Source organism: Corvus kubaryi, unplaced genomic scaffold (genome assembly GCF_017639235.1).
Source record: "Corvus kubaryi isolate FWS band 111438036 unplaced genomic scaffold, C.kubaryi_AGA036_p1.0 138, whole genome shotgun sequence".
NCBI classification, from domain to species: domain Eukaryota; kingdom Metazoa; phylum Chordata; class Aves; order Passeriformes; family Corvidae; genus Corvus; species Corvus kubaryi.
The window spans coordinates 22,152,176-22,173,572 of NW_024580672.1; the positions used below are offsets into that span (position 1 = coordinate 22,152,176).

At 44.7% G+C, this 21,397-nt stretch overlaps 1 protein-coding gene across 1 annotated transcript in view; it reads left to right on the forward strand.

Annotated features, from left to right (window-relative positions):
* Positions 1 to 21,397, forward strand: part of MGMT (O-6-methylguanine-DNA methyltransferase) — a 138,181-nt gene that overhangs the window by 13,234 nt on the left and 103,550 nt on the right. The window contains exon 3 of the mRNA XM_042019579.1: positions 6,488 to 6,627. Coding sequence (XP_041875513.1) covers positions 6,488 to 6,627 — 140 coding nt within the window. The remainder of the gene's footprint in view (positions 1 to 6,487; positions 6,628 to 21,397) is intronic.

Here is a 21,397-nt window from a genome sequence, read left to right on the forward strand (position 1 = left end):
AAATGTTGCTCCATGTGAACACGTATCCCCCTGGTTTTTCAGGAGCTTGTGTGAAGTGGGCCTTTGGATAAGGGGAGAGGGGGACTGATTTTGAGTGTTTATGCCAGTGTATATTTGTATATGTTCAGAATATGCAGCGTGATTCTGTACTTTCACATTTTTTATGGGATTAGTTCTTTGGAAGGTAAAGAAATTGCATCACCCCAAACTAACCCTGGATTTGCTTCCAGGCTGTCTGACATTTCCTTTCCAAACCTCCCCGAGCCAGGAAATGAGAAGGTTTTGTTTTCGTACCCTCTGAAGTTACAGGTTTGGCTTAACCAGGGTTAGATTTACTCAGAGAAGCAGTGAGATACCAGGAGAGCACTGCAGGCTTTCAGTGCAGCTTTTGTTTGAGAGCCTCACCTGGATTTCAGCCCTGCTGCTCAGCTGGGGAGGTGTTTATTACTCCTGCAGCAAACACAGAATTCCATGGACCTGGATCTCCAGTGCTTTATTCTGGAAAGCTGAAAGTTTGTTTTGGGTGCTGTAGGAAGAAGAAATAAACACAACAGAGACAGTGGTTGTGGAGGGGGTAGAGGTGTCTTGAGTGCAGGTCAGGGGTGGTTTAGTTCACAGGAACCTGCTGCAGGATGTAAAGGACTTGTATTTTAGAACAGGAAAGGTAATTTTAAAAGTTACTTTATTTTTTAGCAGGTATATTGACAAAATCAAATCCACTTAACTACCATGAGGGTTGTTTTGTCTCAAGACTTTCTTCTTGAATTTAAGCAATGACTGCAACACCTTCTTTTCCTGAAAAATTAGCTTTTGCCTTTATTTAAAACCTGTGAGCCACTTGGCTTTGCTTGGGCGGGCAGTTTTCCACATGTTTAAGGGTACTGTGATGTTTGAGTGTGGCAGTACTGGAATTGTGTGTTACCTGCCTCAGAAATTATTTTTTCCATTAAGGAATGAGTGATGTTGCTCAGAGTTCCCTGTGGGTTGCAGAGGGCAGCAGCCATCCCTTAGTTTTTTTGGACAAGAAGCGTCCTGGCTTTCTGGACAACTTTCTTACATCTTCAACTGTCCAGATAAAGATGTCAAACCTTCAGGGACCTGTTTGGATCAGGGCATCCTTATCATAGAATCCCAGACTGGTTTGGGTTGGAAGGGACCTTAAAATCCATCCCATCCCACCCCTGCCATGGCAGGGACACCTCCCACTGTCCCAGGCTGCTCCCAGCCCCAATGTCCAGCCTGGCCTTGGGCACTGCCAGGGATCCAGGGGCAGCCCCAGCCACATAATCCTTTGGAGTTCACACCATTCTATTTAGTTGGAAATCTTTGGATTTTTTTTTTTTTTTTTCAAGAGGGGGAAGCAGCTTTTAGAAAAGTTTCTGTTTTAGCTTGGAAAGAAATCAAACATTTCATAATAAGCAAAAAGATTGAGAATTAAATGTTTCTCATTCCCTCTAGCTTTTATTCCAGTGTAGCAAAGTGATACTAGTATTCCAATACATTAAACTATTTCTGGTGTGGAACAGCCACCTAACTCTTCCCTTCTTTCTTCCCTGCAGTAAAACTACTTGTAGAACATAAACTCTTTGTTCTCTTGAAACAGTACCTTTTGGAAGGTGAAAATGTAGATGATTAATCAAGATATTAACAGGAGTAGATTGTAAGATTGTTCTGGTTGCATGGATCCTGTGTGCTATTCACAGTCCTTAAATCTTTCTCTGCTTTGAAACACTAAAAAATGGCTTTTTCCTCTAAGACAAGCCCCATAAGGTTGGAAACACCCTCCACCCTGCACTATATGTGCAGAAATACGTTACCTTTACTATTAATATCTTTTCCCATATTCTTAACGTACAATGGATTGTTTCCTTTTAAATAAACAGGCAGAACCCAGTTAAACAAATACAGGAAGTTTTAAACTATTAAGGAGATGCTGAGAGAACTATAATTCAATGAAATCCTTGGATGGGTGGCCCACTGGCATGGGCAGCCTCATCAGTGGGGTGGCAGCAGCTTTTGACACTGAATCATTTTGCAAACATTGGTTGATGATGGATTTTTGCTTTGATGGGATTTGATAAGGGTTTTGTTAGGAGAAGGATGCAAACTTACTGCATGGGGAAGGGTGATTGAAACGAAGTAGCAGAGTGCCAAACTCTGAAGTATTCCCCTTAAGTCCAATATTTGAAGCTTTGATTGAATTTTAATTCAAAACTTGAGTTAATAGCAAGCAGGTTTGAGAGCACGGTGATACTCAAAAGAAGGACTCTTTAAGAGTTCAGGACTGGTGGTTTGTTTGCTGTAATTAGGATGAAGAAGCAGCTTCCCTGGCATTTATTGATCATCCTCAAACTAAAAAAAATTCCTGGAACTGCTTTTTGGAGAGTCCCTGATGTTCTGTGGCACCATCAGAACAAGGCAGGTGTTTGTGAGTCGTAGCTCGTTTGTTAATGCAAATGTCAGGACTTCGATGGAGTCTTCAGGATAAGTTTATGAAGACTGGGAAGTGATGAAGTTTTTAGGATAAATTTATGAAGAATGGGAAGCAAAGGAGGAAGGTGGTGCTTGGTCACACCTCTGGTGGGGTTGGTATCAACACCTCCAAGGGAATCACCTGCAGGTAGTGATCTTGTTGGATAAATGCAGTCAGAAACTCAGGTTTTGTGGCTAGAAATGCCAATTATTTGTGCAGTTTGGGGTCCTCTGACAGTAATTTTTAGTGCTTGAAGCCAATGTGTGGTTACCTCCTAGCCCAGCATGGGAGCAAGGTTGTGTGGAAAACCTCCTGTGGCACCTGGGTGGGTTCTTCAGTTTCACATAAGTGACTTTGGTGGTGTGGAAGAACTAAACAGAGCATTTTTCAAGTGTGCAGCAGTGGCTTGGCTAGAAATAGGACCATTTTGGGGTCTGGGAGAAGGCGGGGAAATGGGGGAAAGAATTGCAGTGCAATTTCCTGCTGTTGGTTGTATTTCCATTCACAGGTAGCTCAATTAACACTTTCTGTTAATCTGGAAAGGATCAAGAGACCCCTTCTTGGAGGAGCTGGGACATCTCCCTGATTAATGCAGGACTCTCTTGGTTTAAAAAAATCCAATTGCAGGATGTGTGTGAGGCCACATTCGATTTGCCAGCTGAATATGTTATTTTTGCCTTGATTCTCAGAAATATTTGAGGGGGGAAAAAAAAAATTCCTGAGGACTTCCATGCTGTAGCCTAATGGAAATCCCCTGTTAAATCAGATGCAGAGGGGATTATTGTTAATATTTTGATATTGGTGTGGTGGGTTTATATTGTAAAAGCAGAGTGAAGGAAATGGAAAAACCTGTGGAGAGGAGATCCATCAGAGATAGGGCTCTGATGGGAAGGATTCAGTGCTCTTAATACTGAAAGGAAAAACATGGTTTGCTCTCTGGACTTTTCTGGAAAGCACACCTTGTTTTCTGGGAGAACATGGAGCATGGAAATGCTTTGCTACAGTTTTTTTTTTTTTTTTTTAACCTTGTTGATTCTCAAGATTTCTCTGCATTTTTTATTTCTCTGTTCCTAATTAGGGATATGAATTGGATTCTAGGATGTCAGGCCAATGTCCAGTGGAGTTTTTGGGGGTGTTAGGAGCAATAGAACATAGAAATATTTGAATTTTTTACTGTAGTGTGAGACCTGGTTAGTGCAAATGTAAATGAAATTACAGTCGTCCAGTTTTCTGTATTTAGCAGTCTGGTGAGGTAAACTTAGAAATGTTGCACCTATGATTTTGTTTCTTTGGGAAAACTCCAGAAGATGGCAGGAGATGTTTCCTCCCTAAAAGTCATATTTTTTTCTACCTAGTATCAAAATTACAAGATATTTTAATTCAGATTTGTAGGTTTTAAAGTGGAAGGGGAGAATGAAGGAGAAGTTGATGCAGGAGCTGATGAAAATTCTTCACATTTTTTATAAATCATGGAATGGTTTGGGTTGGAAGGGACCCTAAAGCCCACCCAGTGCCACCCCTGCCATGGCAGGGACACCTCCCACTGTCCCAGGCTGCTCCCAGCCCCAATGTCCAGCCTGGCCTTGGGCACTGCCAGGGATGGAGAAGTGTCCAGCCAGCACCACCACCGTGTTCACCACTAAACCATGTCCTGAAGTGCCACATCCACGTGTCTTTGGAACACTTCCAGGGGTGCTGACTCCACCACTTCCTTTGTCAGCCTGTTCCAATGCTTGACAACCCTTTCTGGGAGGAAATTTCTCCTACTATCCAGCCTAAATAACAGAATTAGTATCTGGACAGAGGAGTGTGCGTTGTAGATCTGCCAGTGACCTTCATCCTGGAGCATCCCAATCCAAGTGCAAACGGATGTGGATTTATGTCCTGCAGCTTCATTCTTTTATAAAATAAACCTCCTAAATATTGCTGCCCAATGAATATGATAAACAAGGCTGCAAATAGGAGTTGCAGTTGCTCAGGGTTTCATCTGTAAAGCTTAGTTCGACTTGGTGAGAGCTCAGAGGGTTATTGATAGTTTGCTGCTGCTCCCTGCATCCTGGGTTTTGTTCTGATGGAAAAGCTGATCCCAAAGTTGTTATAGTCATGGAGCTCGTGGTGTGAGGTTCAGTGCATCTGGTTCAGGGCTGTCACACCAATAAACATGAAGAATGTGTACTGGTTCTCCACACATGTGAACTTTTACTGCTTGTTTGCTGACTTCTACAGCGAGATGCTGCTCCAAGTTCACCCCTGTCCTCGAGGAGGGAGAAGGAACATGGGCAAAGTTGGTTGGAAAGGAGTTTCTTTGTGATGCCACCAAACATTTGATTATTTAGCAATTAGGATTGCAGTCAGAGTAAATAAACCCCAGGGAACCTGCAGGTCCTGAACTTCTCCAGGCTGAGTGAGGTTGCTCTGGTTGCTGCGTCTGTAAGGGAGGAATTGCGTAAGAGCTTCCCAGAATTCAGGGGGTTAGGTTTACTTTTGCCCTAGTAGGCAAAACTGCCAACTCGATGGCTTTTCTACTCTCTCACACTGATTATATTACTCACAGATGTGACTTCATTCCACAGCACTTAATAATGGGGTTTGAAAAGATTCTCTTTTTTGGAAAGCAGCTAATTATTGTACAGCTGGGAGCAGTGGGCAGCTGTAAGTCATCCTGCATGGACCTTCCTGGCTCCTGCTGCACCCCTGGTCTGTCATTCGTGGAATCCCAGAATGGTTTGGGTTGGAAGGAATAAATCTCATCTCATCCCATCCCATCCCCTGCTGTGGGCAGGGACACCTTCCACTGCACCAGTTGCTCCAGGCCCCGTCCAACCTTGGACACAGGGAAGTAAACAAATCAGAGGAACCTTGTTGGTCTGTCAGTGTTGCAGGAAACTTCGTGAAGTTCAACAGGTCAAGTGCAGGGTCCTGTACCTGGAGTGCCAGGACACAGGGAATGGCTCCCCCTGCCAGAGGGCAGGGATGGGTGGGAGATTGGGCAGGAATTGTTCCCTGGCAGGGTGGGCAGGCCCTGGCACAGGGTGCCCAGAGCAGCTGGGGCTGCCCCTGGATCCCTGGCAGTGCCCCAGGCCAGGCTGGACATTGGGGCTGGGAGCAGCCTGGGACAGTGGGAGGTGTGGAAGGAAGTAAGTGGTTTTTAAGGTGTGTTCCATGCCAAACAGTTGCAGGAGCCTTTTATTCTGTGTTTGCTGATGGACTTGCCTTGTGCTGCCTCACAGTTTCTCAGCTGGTCACTTTTTTCCCAGTTTCACATGAGCTGAGCTCTTTGGAGCAGAGGACTTTTTGCCCTGGCTGTGGTCTGGACCGAAGGTTTGGTGTCTGGGTGGCTGCAGTGGACACACTTGTGGTATTCTGTCCTGTCCTCCTGCAGTGGTAGTACAAACCAAACTGTAAATACAGCTCCAGCATCCAGACTGGGCTGGGGTTTTTTAGCCAAGATGGATTTGACAAGTCTGTTATTGTTGGTCTTGTCCAATATTGAGAAATACTTGGCAGCTGTTTCCAACTACATCCTATCAGTAATCGTAAAACCAGACTGGTAACAATGGGAATAAAAATATGCTTCTTTTCCTAAGGAATGATTGATTTTTTCATATGTTTTCTTTTCCAGCAGACATACTCTATTTGTGTTCCAGCTGTTATTTGCATAACACTGCTGCTCTAAACCACTGAATCTACTTTGTTGTCACAACAATCCTGTTTTAAATAAGTGTCACAACACATCGGATTTTAGCTGATAAACCAGCCATGAAACTGCTGCTATTTCATGTTTTTATGAAGATCACTGTGCTGTTGGTTAATGGGTTTTTTGAGACTTTGATTTAGGTGCTGACTTCTGAGGATGGATCATTTTAAGTTGGAATTTTGAAAGTGAAAGCCGTAGTTGAGGAAACTTGAAATTCGCTGTTTTCTTGCTTTTTTCAAACTGCTTTTGAAAACCACTCAGACCTGTTCTTTGGTGAAAATGCATGCAGTTAAAGAGGATTTTATTTCCCTGAACAGGTGAATTCCAAACAGGGAGGATCACCATGCAAGGAGAAACACGTGGTTCTGCTCAGCCCCGTGGGAAAGATCGAGATATCTGGGTGTGAAACGGGCTTACATGAAATAAAACTTCCCAAAATGAGCGTGCTGCCAAGTGGGTGAGTTCATGTCCTATTGATCCTGTGGTTATGTTCATGCTGGAGGAAGAAGATTGCCCAGAGGATCTAAGAGCACACTTGTTTTTGCCAGTCGTGCTGGGAGCTCAGTGCTTGCTCCTGGGAGAGGCAGGAGGAGCCTCCAGTGCCTTTGAGGACTCCAAAATACATCAATTCCTCTGCTGCATCAAAAATATTATCAAAGAAACACTTATAGTTTAAAGTGTTTCTAATTTAAGTTTTGAAAGAACCTCCTGCCCACCCTGATTTTTGACACACGTATAAATCTGTCACTGAGGGGTAAAACATCCTTGCACACCTCACAATTCTCAATCTGTTTTTATGGTGTTAAATATAGATCTATGCTCCAACAGATAGGAGCAGGATTGACTGATTGTTTTAATTACTGTGTGGTGCTTGTGAGAGCTTTAGTTGTTCTTCCAGAGCTGTGATGTCTTGTGGAGCTGGGAGCAGATCCCACGTGGCAGTGGAGATGATGGCTCAGATACAGGCCTGGCTAAGGAGGCATCAGTGCATTTGCCTGTCCATTGTGAGTTGTGTTCAATCTGCTGGAATCCCTCTGTCCTCGCCACATCCTGGAGGTCTCCTTATTTGTGAGGAAATGCTCAGTGACATTTTCAGAAGGATCCTTGAATTCATTCAGAATTAGATGCTAAATTTCTATGCCAAATTTCTTTGCCAAAATCCAGACTTCTTATCTCAAACTTTTCTAAGACTGGTCTCTCAACTGGGTTTGGTAATTAAATTCCACTTTTCCACAGTCTGCCACGTCGATGCTCTCACTGACAAGACTCAAACAGGTTTGACTTCCTTTTCTCCACATTGTCTTTCTTTCATCCTGTCTTTGCACCTGAAATTCTCCATGGATTTGTAGGATTTCTGTTTTCCTATTTTATTCTCCTTGTAACAGAAATGGGTGTAGCATCAATCAGGAATGTGAAGCATAATGTGTGTTCTGGTTGAAATATGATTTTGCATCCCATATGAAAACACTGAAGCTTCTGGATTTCCCAGCTTTGCCAGCTCCAGTGATACAGAAAGAAGTGCTTCACTTTCTTTCCGGTTTAGGTGCTGGATTTCCACTGGTGAGGAATGGAAATAAAGGGGTATTTAGGATAAAGTTGAAACTTGCCTTGGCTGCAGAGCAAAATCTGCTTGGAGAACAACCCAGGGGAGGAGGATCTTCACCCTGTGAAGGGCAAATGTCAGCGAGGGGTGGAATAAGAGTAGGAAAATGATTTGGGTGCTCTCAGAGCCATTTTTAGGGATGGATTTTTCTCTTTTACCAGAACATCTGGTGAAAAATTCTGGTTTTGTTCTACCAGAACATCTGGTTTGCTCACCTGTAACGTGGCCACATTGCAGGTTGAAGGTTCTTGTGATCTTGTTCTTCAGCAGAAGTTGGACAGTTTAGATCCTTTTCCTAATGTTTTAATTTGTACCTGTTCTTGATTTTTGCTTCTCTCAGTGGTGAGCTGACTTCACTTCATCTTGAGGCATTAGAGGCATCTTGATAACTCTTAACCTCACAGGCTGCATGATTTATGTGCAAAAATTGTTACATTAGAGGGTCTATCACTCAGGGGTAGCTCAGAAATTAAAGGCAAGAAAGAGCACTTTTACGATTAAGAATTTAAATCTGAAGAAGAAAGGTGGGACTTCCTCTTGTCTTTAGCACTGATAAAGTTCTAAAAATTTTAAAGCCATCTGTAAATGTTTGTGCTGAAGTATAACATTTAATCTCTTCTACTCATCACTAGTGAATAGTTGTTAAATCTGGCCTCATTATTTTCGACAGAATAAAATAAAAACAAAGCAGTGCCTGGTGTTTCTCCTAACTGGCTAATAAACGCCATGGCAAGAACATTGGGTGGAAAAAAAAACCCATAAGAAACATAAAAATTGATTTTAATGGACCCCTGTCAGAGAGAACCATAATGAGCACAAGTCTGGTAATAAATATTGGTATTCTGCTCCACGGTGCTTGGGACTTCTCATGTGGAATTGCATGTAAGAATCAATAGAGATTTTAGGGGTTTTTAACAACAAAAATAAGTAAACCTTTGAAATATATAAATACTTAAGACTTGCAATCTGTCAGACAAACCTGGTGGTTGTAGGAAAATCTGATAAGAGCCCCTGGTTAATGGCATAATCGCTTTGTGGAGATCTCGCTCTATTTTACAGCTTGTAAAATGCTGTGCAATTAATCACCTGAGATTACAACCTCCTCACTGATGGCTCTCCTTAAAACTTAAGAACACAGACTATAATGGAGCCTAAAAGGAGAAGCAACAAAGTAAAACCCAGTTTCAGTATGCTTGAAAGGAATTGATCTATTAATGAGATGAAACTAATTGTAATAACCTGAGGTTATTCTTCTCCTCGGGAAGCTGCCGGGGTTTAGGAGTCCAGACACGTCACAGTGGGATGGTTTCTTTTGGAGAGGAGGATTCTTGCTCCAGGCTTGTGAAATCCACGATGTGGATCTCATTCCTGGAACTGGATGGGGCTTGGAGCAGCCTGGGACAGTGGAAGGTGTCCCTGCTATGGGTGGGCTTTAAGGGCCCCAGACCAGTCTGGGGTTCTGTGATAAGGATGTCCTGATCCAAAGAAGTCCCTGAAGTTTTGATGTCATAATCTGGACAAATTTGTCTGTCTTTAAGAACTTCAGCTTCACAGTTCATATTTTAAAAAAAAAACCCCTAAGTATATATAAGCTGTGTATATGTATTATATGCATATTGTATGTGACAGTTATATAATATATACATTATTATATGTAATATATAATAATAGTGTATATATTTTTTTATTTCATGCTGTATCAGCTGTTGGAGTTTTTGCTTCCAGTATATACAAATCTAATGATCAATATTCCTCCAACATTCTTGCCTGAAATACTGCAAATGTTTAACACTTTTTGCTCATGTCCAAAAGAAAAACTCCCTTTCTTTTACTGTTACTGTACTTCTAAGTGTCTTCAGCTGCTTTAGAGTTTCAGAATTCATTTTTTTGTTGTTCTGCTGTCAGCTGTGGGGTTCCCACACCGGGGTGACTCTGTTTTGAGAAGCCTTGTCTCATTCCAGAGGTGGAGGGGGAGGTTGTCCCCTCGGTGAGCAGGGGATCCCGCTCCTGACTTCCATGGGCAGTGACACACCATGGCTTTCCCTCTGCTGGATATTTACAACCCAGGGTGCCTTGGAAACGTGGGCTGTTGGCTTGGCATTGGGATGGCAGCAGGGAGCAGCTTCTCCCTGTGTTGCAAAATTCCAGATTCCCTCAGGAGTTCCCTTTTCCCTCTGGAAAACCACCCTGGTTTTCCCAGCTCCCTGCCTGGTCAGCGTGGGGCAGGGGTTCTCTGGGCTGCACGTGTGCTGGGGCAGGGAAATATGGTGGGAATTGAGGGGTTTAGTACAAGGGCTGTGGTAGAATGTGTTTTGGGGGAAACTAAGCAGCTTCCAGTGTGTGGTTGGAAAATCCTGTTGTGCATGGGGAGGTGAACACCATCCTCCTCCTGATGGGTGTGTGTGACATGAAAGTTAAACTTGCCACGTGAAGGGCAGGCACAGATCCCAGGTGATGCTTGTAGCCCTAATGTGGGACATTATTTATCCACCTTGGGAGTTGAGGATGTCACCATGAGTTAGGTTTTCCACTGAGAAGCTCAGCTGAGCAGCTGTGGTGTGTCACTGCCATCCTTGGATGGGGATGATTTGGGGACAGCCCCTCCTGGCTCTGGGCTCCTGCTGCTGCTGTCTGGGGCTGCTGGGGTGCAGGATCAGCTCGAGCTTGCCAGAGGAGCCTGAGCTCCCATCCTCTGCAAGAGACAGCACCTGCAGGTCTGCTCCTCCTCCATGGACTGGGGAAGTGTGTGTTTGCTGGTGTGGACGTGAACTGAATTTGGGAGACTGCAGAGAAGGCGTTGGGTGCTTCCTGCATGTTTGAGAAGGACAGCTGGGCAGCCTGACTTGCTGTGCTGTCGCTTGAATGGTCAAAGCCTGCATTTTCCTGGTGCTGTAGGAGTACACCCAGACTTCCCTTTGCACTCCTTCGGAAGCGGTGTGATCCCATCTGCCCTCTGTGTCCCCTGCAGGTTATTTGCAATTTTCTTTAGTGTTTCATTTCCCTCCATCTTACTGAGAGAGATCAGAGGAGGAGGAGCAAGGAGCCAGTTTGGCCCTTCCTGTATTATTAATCTGCCTAAACCTTTTAGGGCGAATCTGCAGTTCAAGGGGTTTGCCAGGGTTTCAGTCAATCTCTCTCTGCCACTGTAACATTATCAGAAACTCTCCAGAATCTCAGTTTAAGCAGGTTTCCAGCTATTAGGGATTGAAGGAAAATCTCAAGTGTGTGCAAAGGTGGCGGATGCAGCGGGGCAGGGAGTCTGATAAGAGCCTAGAACAATAACTTGGAGAGGTGTGAACCACTCTGTTCATCTCTGAGGTATTTAATCATAGCCAGTGGTGATGGTTTAAATGTCAACTTTGCTAACTGTTTCATTCCTCATACTGTAAAATTTACTGAGAGTGATATCTCACTTTGATGCCACAAGTGGGAGGCATTTGGGAGAGTGCCACTCCTCCTGTTTTTCCAGTGAGCATCCGCCAAGGCTTAGAAACTTAGTGGACCTCAGGGGCACAGTAAAAACCCACTGAAGGAGGTAAGGGTGTGACTACTCTGCTGCTTGGAAGAGATTCCTGGTCTACCATGAACATCTGATGTGACTTAGGTGAGTAGAGGATTATTGGCAAGGTGGCTTGGAAGAGGCTCCGCTCTTCCTCCTTCAATTCTTCCTTGAAATCGTTGTGTAAAACCAGAGATTTTCTAATTAAAATGGTGCAGGATAAAACCTGAGTGAGCCAGAGAACACGGAGGAAAGAAGTTACTGGGCTTGGGATGAGCTCAAATGGAGAGTGGGAGCAGGGAAAGGAAAGGTTGTGCAGAGAAGGGAACAGAGCTGGGAAGGGACTGGAGAACTCCTGAGGGAGCTGGAAAGGGGCTCAGGCTGGAGCAAAGGAGGCTCAGGGGGGACCTTGTGGCTCTGCACAAGTCCCTGACAGGAGGGGGCAGCCGGGGGGGTCGGGCTCTGCTGGCAGGGAACAGGGACAGGAGGAGAGGGAACGGCCTCAGGCTGGGCCAGGGGAGGTTTAGACTGAAAGTTAAAAAACTTTTCATGGAAAGGATTGTAAAGCATTGGAATAGGCTGCCCAGGGAGGTGTTTGGAGTGCCCATCCCTTGAGGACATGGTTGGTGGTGCTGGTTGATGGTTGGATTTGGTGATCTTGGAGGTCTTCTCCAACCTTAACAATTCCATGATTCTTTGTTAAAACACCAGTGACTGTGGACAAGTCCAGCAACCACTCCAGCTCTTCTTTACTTCTCAGGTACCTTGTTCCCAAAACCTTCAAGGTGCTGCTTTGGCTCAGAGGTCACCTGGTTCTTCTGGGTGATTCTTGTTGAAATCCATATGGGATTTCAGCCTTTTAGCCCCTCACCATGCTGACAGCATTGGTTTTATACTGATGAGCAAAGTGAGAGCCTGTTTGTGGTGCCTGTGTGGAGCAGTCACCAGAAGATCATTCTCATACATGTTTCTCTTTCAAAACCTTTCATTTCCGAGTATCTTTTAACTTGTGGCACAAAGCTCTCACAAATCTCATTGAATTTTCTGCCACTTGTCTTGGAAACAAAACATGCAGATGCTTGGGTAATAGGGAGATGATGCTTGTTACTTCAAATTATTTCAAAATAACAGGAAAGCATATTTTAAAAAATAGGAAAGAAAGGAAAAAAGAAATATTACCTTCTCTGGTAGAAGTCTCTACAAATATCCAGGCATCAATCTTTATTTCGGCAGATTCAATGGATGTGGCAGGAAGAGTTATTATATAGCATAGTCCTCCTTTTATTAAAAATAAACTGGGCTAGGGTTTTCCATGGTTTCTTGTGGAGATGCTGCAGATTGTTTATGCTGCATCAAGCTAAGAAAACTTTTTATTGGAAGTGGTGTTTCCAAAACTTAAACAGAATAACTTCTGCATGTTTTTAAAGTTTAGCCTGACACGTAGCACAGCTCAAAGATATAGCTTCACATGGTTTTAGAAATGGTTTGTGGGCAAAGTTTTACTGTCAGGTCTGGCTGCTGAATTTAATTCTGCGTGATTAGCAAAACCCACGTTCCTCTCTCACTGAAGCTGAAGCAAATCTTGAGCAACTCCACTGTAATCAATACTAGACTTTAGCTGTGTTATTTTCCCTGACAGCACGGCTGCATTTCTATTATCTGTCAAAGGCAGCATTGCAAGATTCAAATAGGAGTGGGTTTTGCAAGTCTTCAGTTGTGGTTTTCTCCTGAAATCTTGGCAGAGAAGCCTTTGAGTGTCAAAAAATAAAAGTTGAGACTTTTTGTGTGGATGAGAGGCTGGCCATGAGCTGGCCACGTTCAGTCACCCCCTGTGCCCTGGGCTTATCCCAGCCCGGGCAGCAGGAGAGGGGGGTTCAGCCCCTGTGCCCCTGTGCCCAGGTGAGCCCCCACCTGCAGAGCTGCCCCAGCCCTGGCCCAGCACAGGAAGGACCTGGAGCTGCTGGAGCCAGGCACCAAATGAGCAGAGGGATGGAGCAGCTCTGCTGGGAGGGAAGGCTGCGAGAGCTGGGGGTGCTCAGCCTGGAGAGGAGAAGCTCCAGGGGGATCTTAAAGCCTCTTCCAGTGCCTGAAGGAGCCAACAAGAAAAATGGAGAAGGACTTTGGACAAGGCATGGAGGGACAGGAGCCAGGGAATGGCTTCCCAGTGCCAGAGGGCAGGGCTGGATGGGAGATTGGGAAGGAATTGTTCCCTGGGAGGGTGGGCAGGCCCTGGCACAGGGTGCCCAGAGCAGCTGGGGCTGCCCCTGGATCCCTGGCAGTGCCCAAGGCCAGGCTGGACATTGGGGCTGGGAGCAGCCTGGCACAGTGGGAGGTGTCCCTGCCATGGCAGGGGGTGGGATGGGATGGTCTTTAGGGTCCCTCCAACCCAAACCATTCTGTGATTCTACAAACCCCTGCAGGGCTGGTTCTCCTCAAACCCTGTGCATTGCTCCCATCACAGCATTTGGTAGTCAGGGCTCTCTGGGTTGCTATTACAGACACCTGTCAGTAAAACACTTCTGTGGTTCAGTTCTCTGCCTCAAGGAGAGCTGCAGGAAGGGTTCCTGTTACCCAGACCCAGGTGTGTCTGTGCTCACAGCCCTCTGTTTAATCCAAAAACACCTCTGTGGCTTTAAATTATTCCCAGCATTATCTATGCATCTAAATTTTTTTCGAGGACCCCAGAAGTCAGGGAAAAAACCCAAGATGAAGAGTTGCAATATTTAAATCACCCCCTAATTCTGGTACATAATAGAAACATAATCCATGTCATTATGCAGCCCATTTTCCCATCCTTACAGCATGGATTTGCAATGGAAAAATGCTCCACTGCATTAATCTACCTCTGGCACGAGAAGTGGAAAGGTTCCACTCCTGGCCTGAATTACTCCTGGCGTTGGTAAAGACACACCAGGCACTGTATCTGTGCCACAGCACAGGGCAGGGCATCAGGAAAGGATTTATTTTCTGTGAAATTTCTCGAGGAGATGATGCTGCATAGACAAATTCTCACACTCCTCTTCGGTGGAATCATTTTTCAGCACTATTACAGCTCTACGTCTTCCACACTAGAAAAAGAGAGTCATATTTGTGGTATTTTCAAGTGGGTGTCTGCACAAGTTATATTATCTAATACAGTTTGTTGTTATTTTTGCCATTTTAAAATATCAGCACTGTAAAATGTGATCACTGGGCTGTTATAACATGTCTTGGTTTAGGAATCTCGGCCAGCCATGAGGGTTGCAAGCACACCCCAGCTGAGCAGCAGAGCTTTGTGTTCTGCACACTGGAACTGGGCTTTTGGTGTTCACACACCTCACTGTCCGTGTTAATATTCAAGGTTTGAAAACATCAGATCAGTGCCAGGAGTCACTGCCCAGTAGAAATCCTGGAATGGTTTGAGTGGGAAGGGACCTCAAAGCCCACCCAGTGCCAGCCCTGCCATGGGCAGGGACACCTCCCACTGTCCCAGGCTGCTCCCAGCCCCAAGGTCCAGCCTGGCCTTGGGCACTGCCAGGGATCCAGGGGCAGCCCCAGCTGCTCTGGGCACCCTGTGCCAGGGCCTGCCCACCCTCCCAGGGAACAATTCCTGCCCAATCTCCCATCCAGCCCTGCCCTCTGGCACTGGGAAGCCATTCCCTGTGTCCTGTCCCCCCAGCCCTTGTCCCCAGTCCCTCTGCAGCTCTCCTGGAGCCCCTTTAGGCCCTGCAAGAGCTCTGAGCTCTCCCTGGATCCTTCTCTTCCCCAGGTGAGCCCCCCCCAGCTCTCCCAGCCTGGCTCCAGAGGGGCTCCAGCCCTTGGAGCATCTCCATGGCCTCCTCTGGATTTCTCCATCAGCTCCACGTCCTTCTCATGTTGAGGAGCCCAGAGCTGGACACAATTCTCCAGGGCTCTCTCAAAGGGAGAGGGGAACAATCCCCTTCCCCGAATGTTGGTCACGTTCCTTGTGATGCATCCCAGGAGCCGCTGGCTTTTTAATGTTGGATGGTTTTCCCCAGTTCCAGCTGGAACTGGCAGCTGCAGTTCCTGGTCTTCCCTGGCCACTTTGGCTCACACATTTCAGTGAAACTCAGAGATCTCACCCTGCCAGTGCTTGTGCTAATTATGGCTGTTCTTAAAATGCCTCCCGTAATTCCTTCTATAAAAAGAATTTAAGACTTGGTAGGACAAAGCCCAGTAAATCACCCTGGAGCTCAGAGCTGGGAGGGAATGTGTGTCCTTAACCCACGGCTGCTTCTGCAATGGCTCATCTCTGCAATGCCAGGGATTTCCAGGGAAATGGCAAATGCTCCTCAGAACCCCATGCTGGGAGAGAAAGAGTTAAACTCTAAAACCTTACCCTGTAACTGTAAATGCCATTTTTCTTTCTTCACAAATGTAACCTTTTAACATTTATTTTTAGCTTTTACATTAATATATGTAAAAATATTAAAAGCTCTTGTATATTACATTAAAAACTTATGTCAGCTGCCCTGCTTTTTCCTATTTATTAAAACTTTTCAAGCAGTGAAAACATTTTACTTGTTAATGAGGGGAAGAAGGAAAATTAATGACATAGAGCTCGGATCTTCCAAGATGTCTCCTTTTAACCATGCAAAACCAGCTCTTTTCCCACACTATGTAGTTTAATTTCTGTGTTAGGGTTCAGTAAGCAAATGCAAATAGATTTAATGATTTGCATCAGTAGATCACTTCTCAGTTTAATATCCTCCAATATTTTGGTCAAGGACTTTTTCTTTGGAAGGCTACTGCTGTTTTGTGGAGGAAAAATATTAATAATGGTGGCATTGTGAGATTCAAGTAAAGCAGGGGAAATGTATAACTTATTCAAAAGCAGCATCTCACATTATCTTCTCACTAAGATCACGCAGTGGAAAAAGTTATCGGGGAAAAGACACTTAGGAAATAATTGTGAATTGCTGATCATATTAAACATTTAGTGCTGGTTTCCATCTCACATCTCATTCTCATTTTCTATCAGAGTGTTCAGAGTCTGGTCAGATTGGCAGTCATGTGAGGTACCTCGCCCTGGGATGGGGGGTTGTCGTCTCTTTACCAGGAATAAGCAGGAGCTGTTCCATCAATCCAGGGTTGGGTTGGTTTCTTTGGAGCCTGCAGTATTTACCTGACTTAAACCTAACTTTCCCAAATTCCTTAAAATGCTTATTCATTAAATGAAAATGATTCCAAGGATGGATCTCTTGTAGATCGACCCCACCAGCTCATCTTTGCTGGTTCTCCCTGATTCTGGGTAAACAGAAATAAATTCCTGTTGGCTTTTAAAGAATTTGAAGTTGTTTAGTGCACATAAATCCTTCAAGTGATAAATACTCATAATTGCCTAGTTGCTCATTAAAATGGCCACTTGCTGGTGGCAAAAACTTTGTGATTGCTTCTCAGTTTCTGGATAACTGACGTGGTCAGCTGATTGGGTGAGGTTTGGAGCATTTCTCAATTTGCTTGGTTAATTTTGACCTTTGAGGGACTTACTGCTCTAGGCTGCTGATATGTAAATTGTCACTTGTTCTAATAGATTCTTAAGTTGTGTTTTATCTTCCTGTTATTATCATCATAATGTAGATTTAGACATGAAGTCAGGATTGTCTGCAGGCTGTGGCAGAAGACTTTCTTCTGCCAGCTCAGAGCAAGAAATAATAAGATTAAGTTAGAAACTTTGTCCTTTAGGTTCCCAGTCAGTTGTTTTCCTGTCATTTGTTTTTCCTGTGCTTTATTGATGCATGTCCCCCTGGTTTTGTCATCCCACAGTTGGGTTTTGCTTGTGCTCAGGTGATGATGATGAACAGCTTCTCTGTGTATCCTGCTGCTGGCGATGCTCCATCAGTGTCACAGCCTGCGAGGGTGCAGGAGTTTATTGTTTCATAGGTGCTCTCATGCAGCTGCTGATGTAAAATGTACACACACACACACAGAGATTTGATCGTGGGGATGCTGGGCAGACACTGCCAGGGTGGTTCCTGTGGGTAGGAATGGTGTCCAGTGCTTGCTGACAGAGTTCTAGCTGGAAAAACGCTGACAGCTTTCTACTCCTGCTGGAAAGCCTGTCCAGAATTTGAAGGAAAATGTTCAAAAAGAGGAGTTTTTTTCCACATTCATGGACCCACACTAGTAAATGTCTTGATATGTTTCAGGACCAAGCTGGTAGGCTGCCTACCTTAGCAAAATTTAGTATCTACAGATTGTCCATCCAGATTGTTTACCTGGGTGATAAACTGACATTTCAAGTTTTTTCCTTTAGGCATTGAAATCAATGAAAGGCCTTGAAGATTCTCTTTAAGACAAATGCTCTTATAGTCCTTCCTGCTCCAATAGGAAATGTCTGGATTGTTCCTGAAAGTGGGCTCAGGGTTATGTCCCAGGTAACTGCCCGGGAGAACAAATCTCCCTGAAGGAGTGGAGTTTTTGTGTTCCTGGGTGAGAACATTAAAAAGCATTTGAGGTGCTCCCTAGGAGCACTCATGGCCAAGAGAGCTCTGCATTTATTGGTGTATGAAACATCCTGGAAGGACACCAGGGTTTTGATGGTCACTTGGCACAGAGCCCCTGTGGTCCAGGGATGCTGTAGGAAACTATGGAGTCACCATCCCTGGAAGTGTTCAAAAACCATGTGGGTGTGGTGTTTGAGGACGTGGTTTAAAGGTGAGCGTGGTGGTTCTGCTTGATGGTTGGACTTGATGATCTTAGAGGTCTTTTCCAACCTTAACAATTCTGTGATTCCTTGATTTGATTAATGTATAAAATACAGCTGTGCTGACCGAAAACTTTCAGCTGGATAACTGCAGAAACATCCTGGTGTGCAGATGCCTGGATATAAGGACAAAGGAGGATGGAGACTATTTCCTGCCTTATTTTTTAAACTCCTCAAGTTCAATGATCTGACTTGGGGGAGGAGTTGTGGAAAGTTTAAAGGCTGTATGAAAGTTGGCCATAAATATAAATCAGCTCCCATTAAGGCAATTTGAGCTGTAATACCTCAATAATTTGGAAGTAGTCATTCTTCACGCTCCTGAATGTTCTTCACCTCTGAGAAGAGCTTGTTCTAATTTTAAATGGACACCTGAAGAATACAGAAAATGTCTTCTGTTTGTACCTCTGAAGTTCCAAAGTCCACACTGACCTGATCATTGCACCATGGACTGTCTCAGCTCTCTCCACCTCTACCTGAATTCTTTGAAACCGCCTGGTTTTCTTTAACCTCTTTGGCTGGTGGTGGCAGGGACCAAGGTGGCTGCAGTAGTTTCTGGGGGTTTTACTGATTTCTTGAATATTTTTGGAGGTTTTTCTGCCTTTGCTGCTCTGGTTGTGTCAAGGCAGATCCCGTTTTCCTCCTCTGGGGCGCTGGTTGTGATTCCCGTTGGTCGTGGTCGGGATCACCTCTCAACTCCTGTAGGTCAGGAGTTCCCTGCAGGCTGGGTAATATTGCTTGTGCCTCTGAGGTTGTCCAGATGGTCCTCATTTGTGCAGATATCCTCTGGGCTTTGAGATTTATGTCCCAGTGTGGAACAGAGGATATCCTCAGGGCTGTGATAGCGTGTCCTGCTTCCTGCCTGTTCTGGGAAATACGTCTTGGAATCCTTTTTCGTAGGACTTGCAGCAATAACAAAAGCAGACAGGAACAAAAAACCTTCCTGATAGGTGGGATTGCCAGTGCGTGCAGGTAATTTGAAAACGAACAAGGAATCTGTTGGCTGAAGTGAGGATAAATCACAGTAAAAAGATGTCAAGTGGCCAAAAAAACAACCCCCAGGTACAAGGAAGCTGAAGGAAAACAAAAATATGCATTCTTGATAGCACTTTTTCCTTGCTGGTAGTGCTGTGTTCGCATCTGGGATGAGCCAGACTGAGCTTCCCTCTGATGTGGATCTAGAATATTGAATTTTTATAGGCTACTAAATTGCTTGTGCAGTAAAATTTCACACTTTGAAAGCAGTGTCACCCAGTCACTTTTAGGGATTTTTAGCACTAAAGGTTTGCTGCTTTTTTGTTGTTGTTGTTTGGTATTTGTAACTTGTACAGGAGTGGCAATGAAGGGCTGCTTTGGGTTGGCTTCAGCATGTGGATCACTGAAGGTATTGCTGAATGATTGTGTTGCTTATTGATATTTATTCCAAAAGCTTGCTGCATCTTAATCCTTAGTTTTATGGAAATCTTGAAAAGAGCCATCAGAATGAGCACTTACTTACTAATTTATTGTGTATTACCATTGCAGAAATAATGAAATAACTCCTGTTGATTCTGCCACTTTTTTGTATTACCTTTTTGCTCTGTCTGCATTCACATTGTAACTTTGTCTTCACTCCATACATTTCTTTCAGGTCTATCACTTTGTTATCAAAATTCCATAGTAATTAGGATGATTTATGACCAAGGGAACTCTAACTCACACAACTGCAGGCTGTGTCAGAGTGGCACTGGCAGAATTGGAAGGTCTGCTTTGTTTTGGGCTGCAGAAGACACATCTGTGAACATTAATTGGGAAATACATTTTTATTCACCCAGCATTTCTAAACTGGGAGTCTTGTTAAGGAATGGCTTCCCATCTCGAGTGAACATGACTCATTATTTCAGTACATTTTTCCTACTTTTCACAGGTGATTCTTTTCTCTGGCAACTTCTGAGTGTTCAACCATGATAAAGTTGTGAAATGTTCTTTGTTGTGTGGGGAAAACGCCCATCCTTCTCCTGGTGTGAAGGCATTTCTGGAACCTGAAAGGAGAAGGAAATATTTTTTCTTTTGGCGTAGGAGTAAAATTGATTCCAGGAAAAAAAAAAACAACCATTTTTGGAAGAGTTTATTTTCCAAGCTATAGATATTAATGTAATGCATGGCTGGAGGTCTCCAGTCACGGAGCAGCTTTCAGGTCTCCAGTAATGGAACAGTTAAATTATGCCACAGTTGACCTCACAAAAAAACCCCTGAGCTCCAAGGGGAGGTTGAAATCCATCCAGTGTCCTCTAGCTTTGTTCTAGAAAACCTCATTTAGGGTGAAGCCCTCTTTGGTTTGCAGGGGCTGAAGCAGCACAAACGCTGCTCTGTTTGCAAGATGCAATATTTAGCCATAATGCAGATGCCTTCCCTCGTAATGGATGTGAATGGACCTCACATGAATGCCAATGAATGTGTAGAAAAAAATTAAGCTGCAGTTTGCTGCTGTTATTGCACGTTTTACAACAGAATTGCTGCCAGTTGTGTGAGGTCTTAAGTGTTTGACATCAGCTCTGACGCTGCCGGAGCGTGAATTTTGGTCTTCATGTTCCAATAAAAAGTTTCCCATCTTTATCATCTTAAAATACCTTCAAGGGTAGGAAACTGTCTGGAGCTTCTGGTTTCGGGGTTTAGAAATGTTAATGTGTAATGATGAGGGGAAAGAGTTGATGGCAGGGTTTTAAAAAGGCATAAAAATATAGCCAGATGTGTTAATGAATGTCCTTACTGAAGATTTAAGCTCATATGTTTTTTTAGTGTGCTCCTCTAACTAAACACATTCCAGTGTGTTTTATTTGAGCTGCTTTTGCTCAGGCATCTTAGAATCAGAGTCACAGATTGATTTGGGTTGGAGGAGACCTTAAAGCTCATCCATGGGCAGGGACACCTTCTGCTATCCCAGGGTGCTCCCAGCCCCAATGTCCAGCCTGGCCTTGGGCACTGCCAGGGATCCAGGGGCAGCCCCAGCTGCTCTGGGCACCCTGTGCCAGGGCCTGCCCACCCTCCCAGGGAAGGATTTTTTCCTAACCTCTAATCTCAACCCATCCTCTCTCACTTCAGAACTGTGTGAGCTGTGCTTAGCAGCAGCCAGGGTTTGTGCTGAGGAGCAGCGGGTGGTGCAGGAATGGCCCGTGAGCCCTGAGGAATGGAGCAGCAGCATCGCATCTCCCTGGGCAGGACAGTCCTGGTGCAGCCAGCACTGCTGTGGTACCTGGTATCAGACCTGTTCCAATCTGTGTGGAATTTCCTTGGAGCAGTGTGAGCATCCCTGTCTGCCTCTGTCCCTGGAGGTATGTCAGTAGTGACAGGCTGGAGGTGTCTGTGGTCAGCCTTCATTTCTTGCCTTCGTCAGGTGCTGGAGGGGACTGGGAGGACACTGTGGGGGAGCTGAAACAATTTCC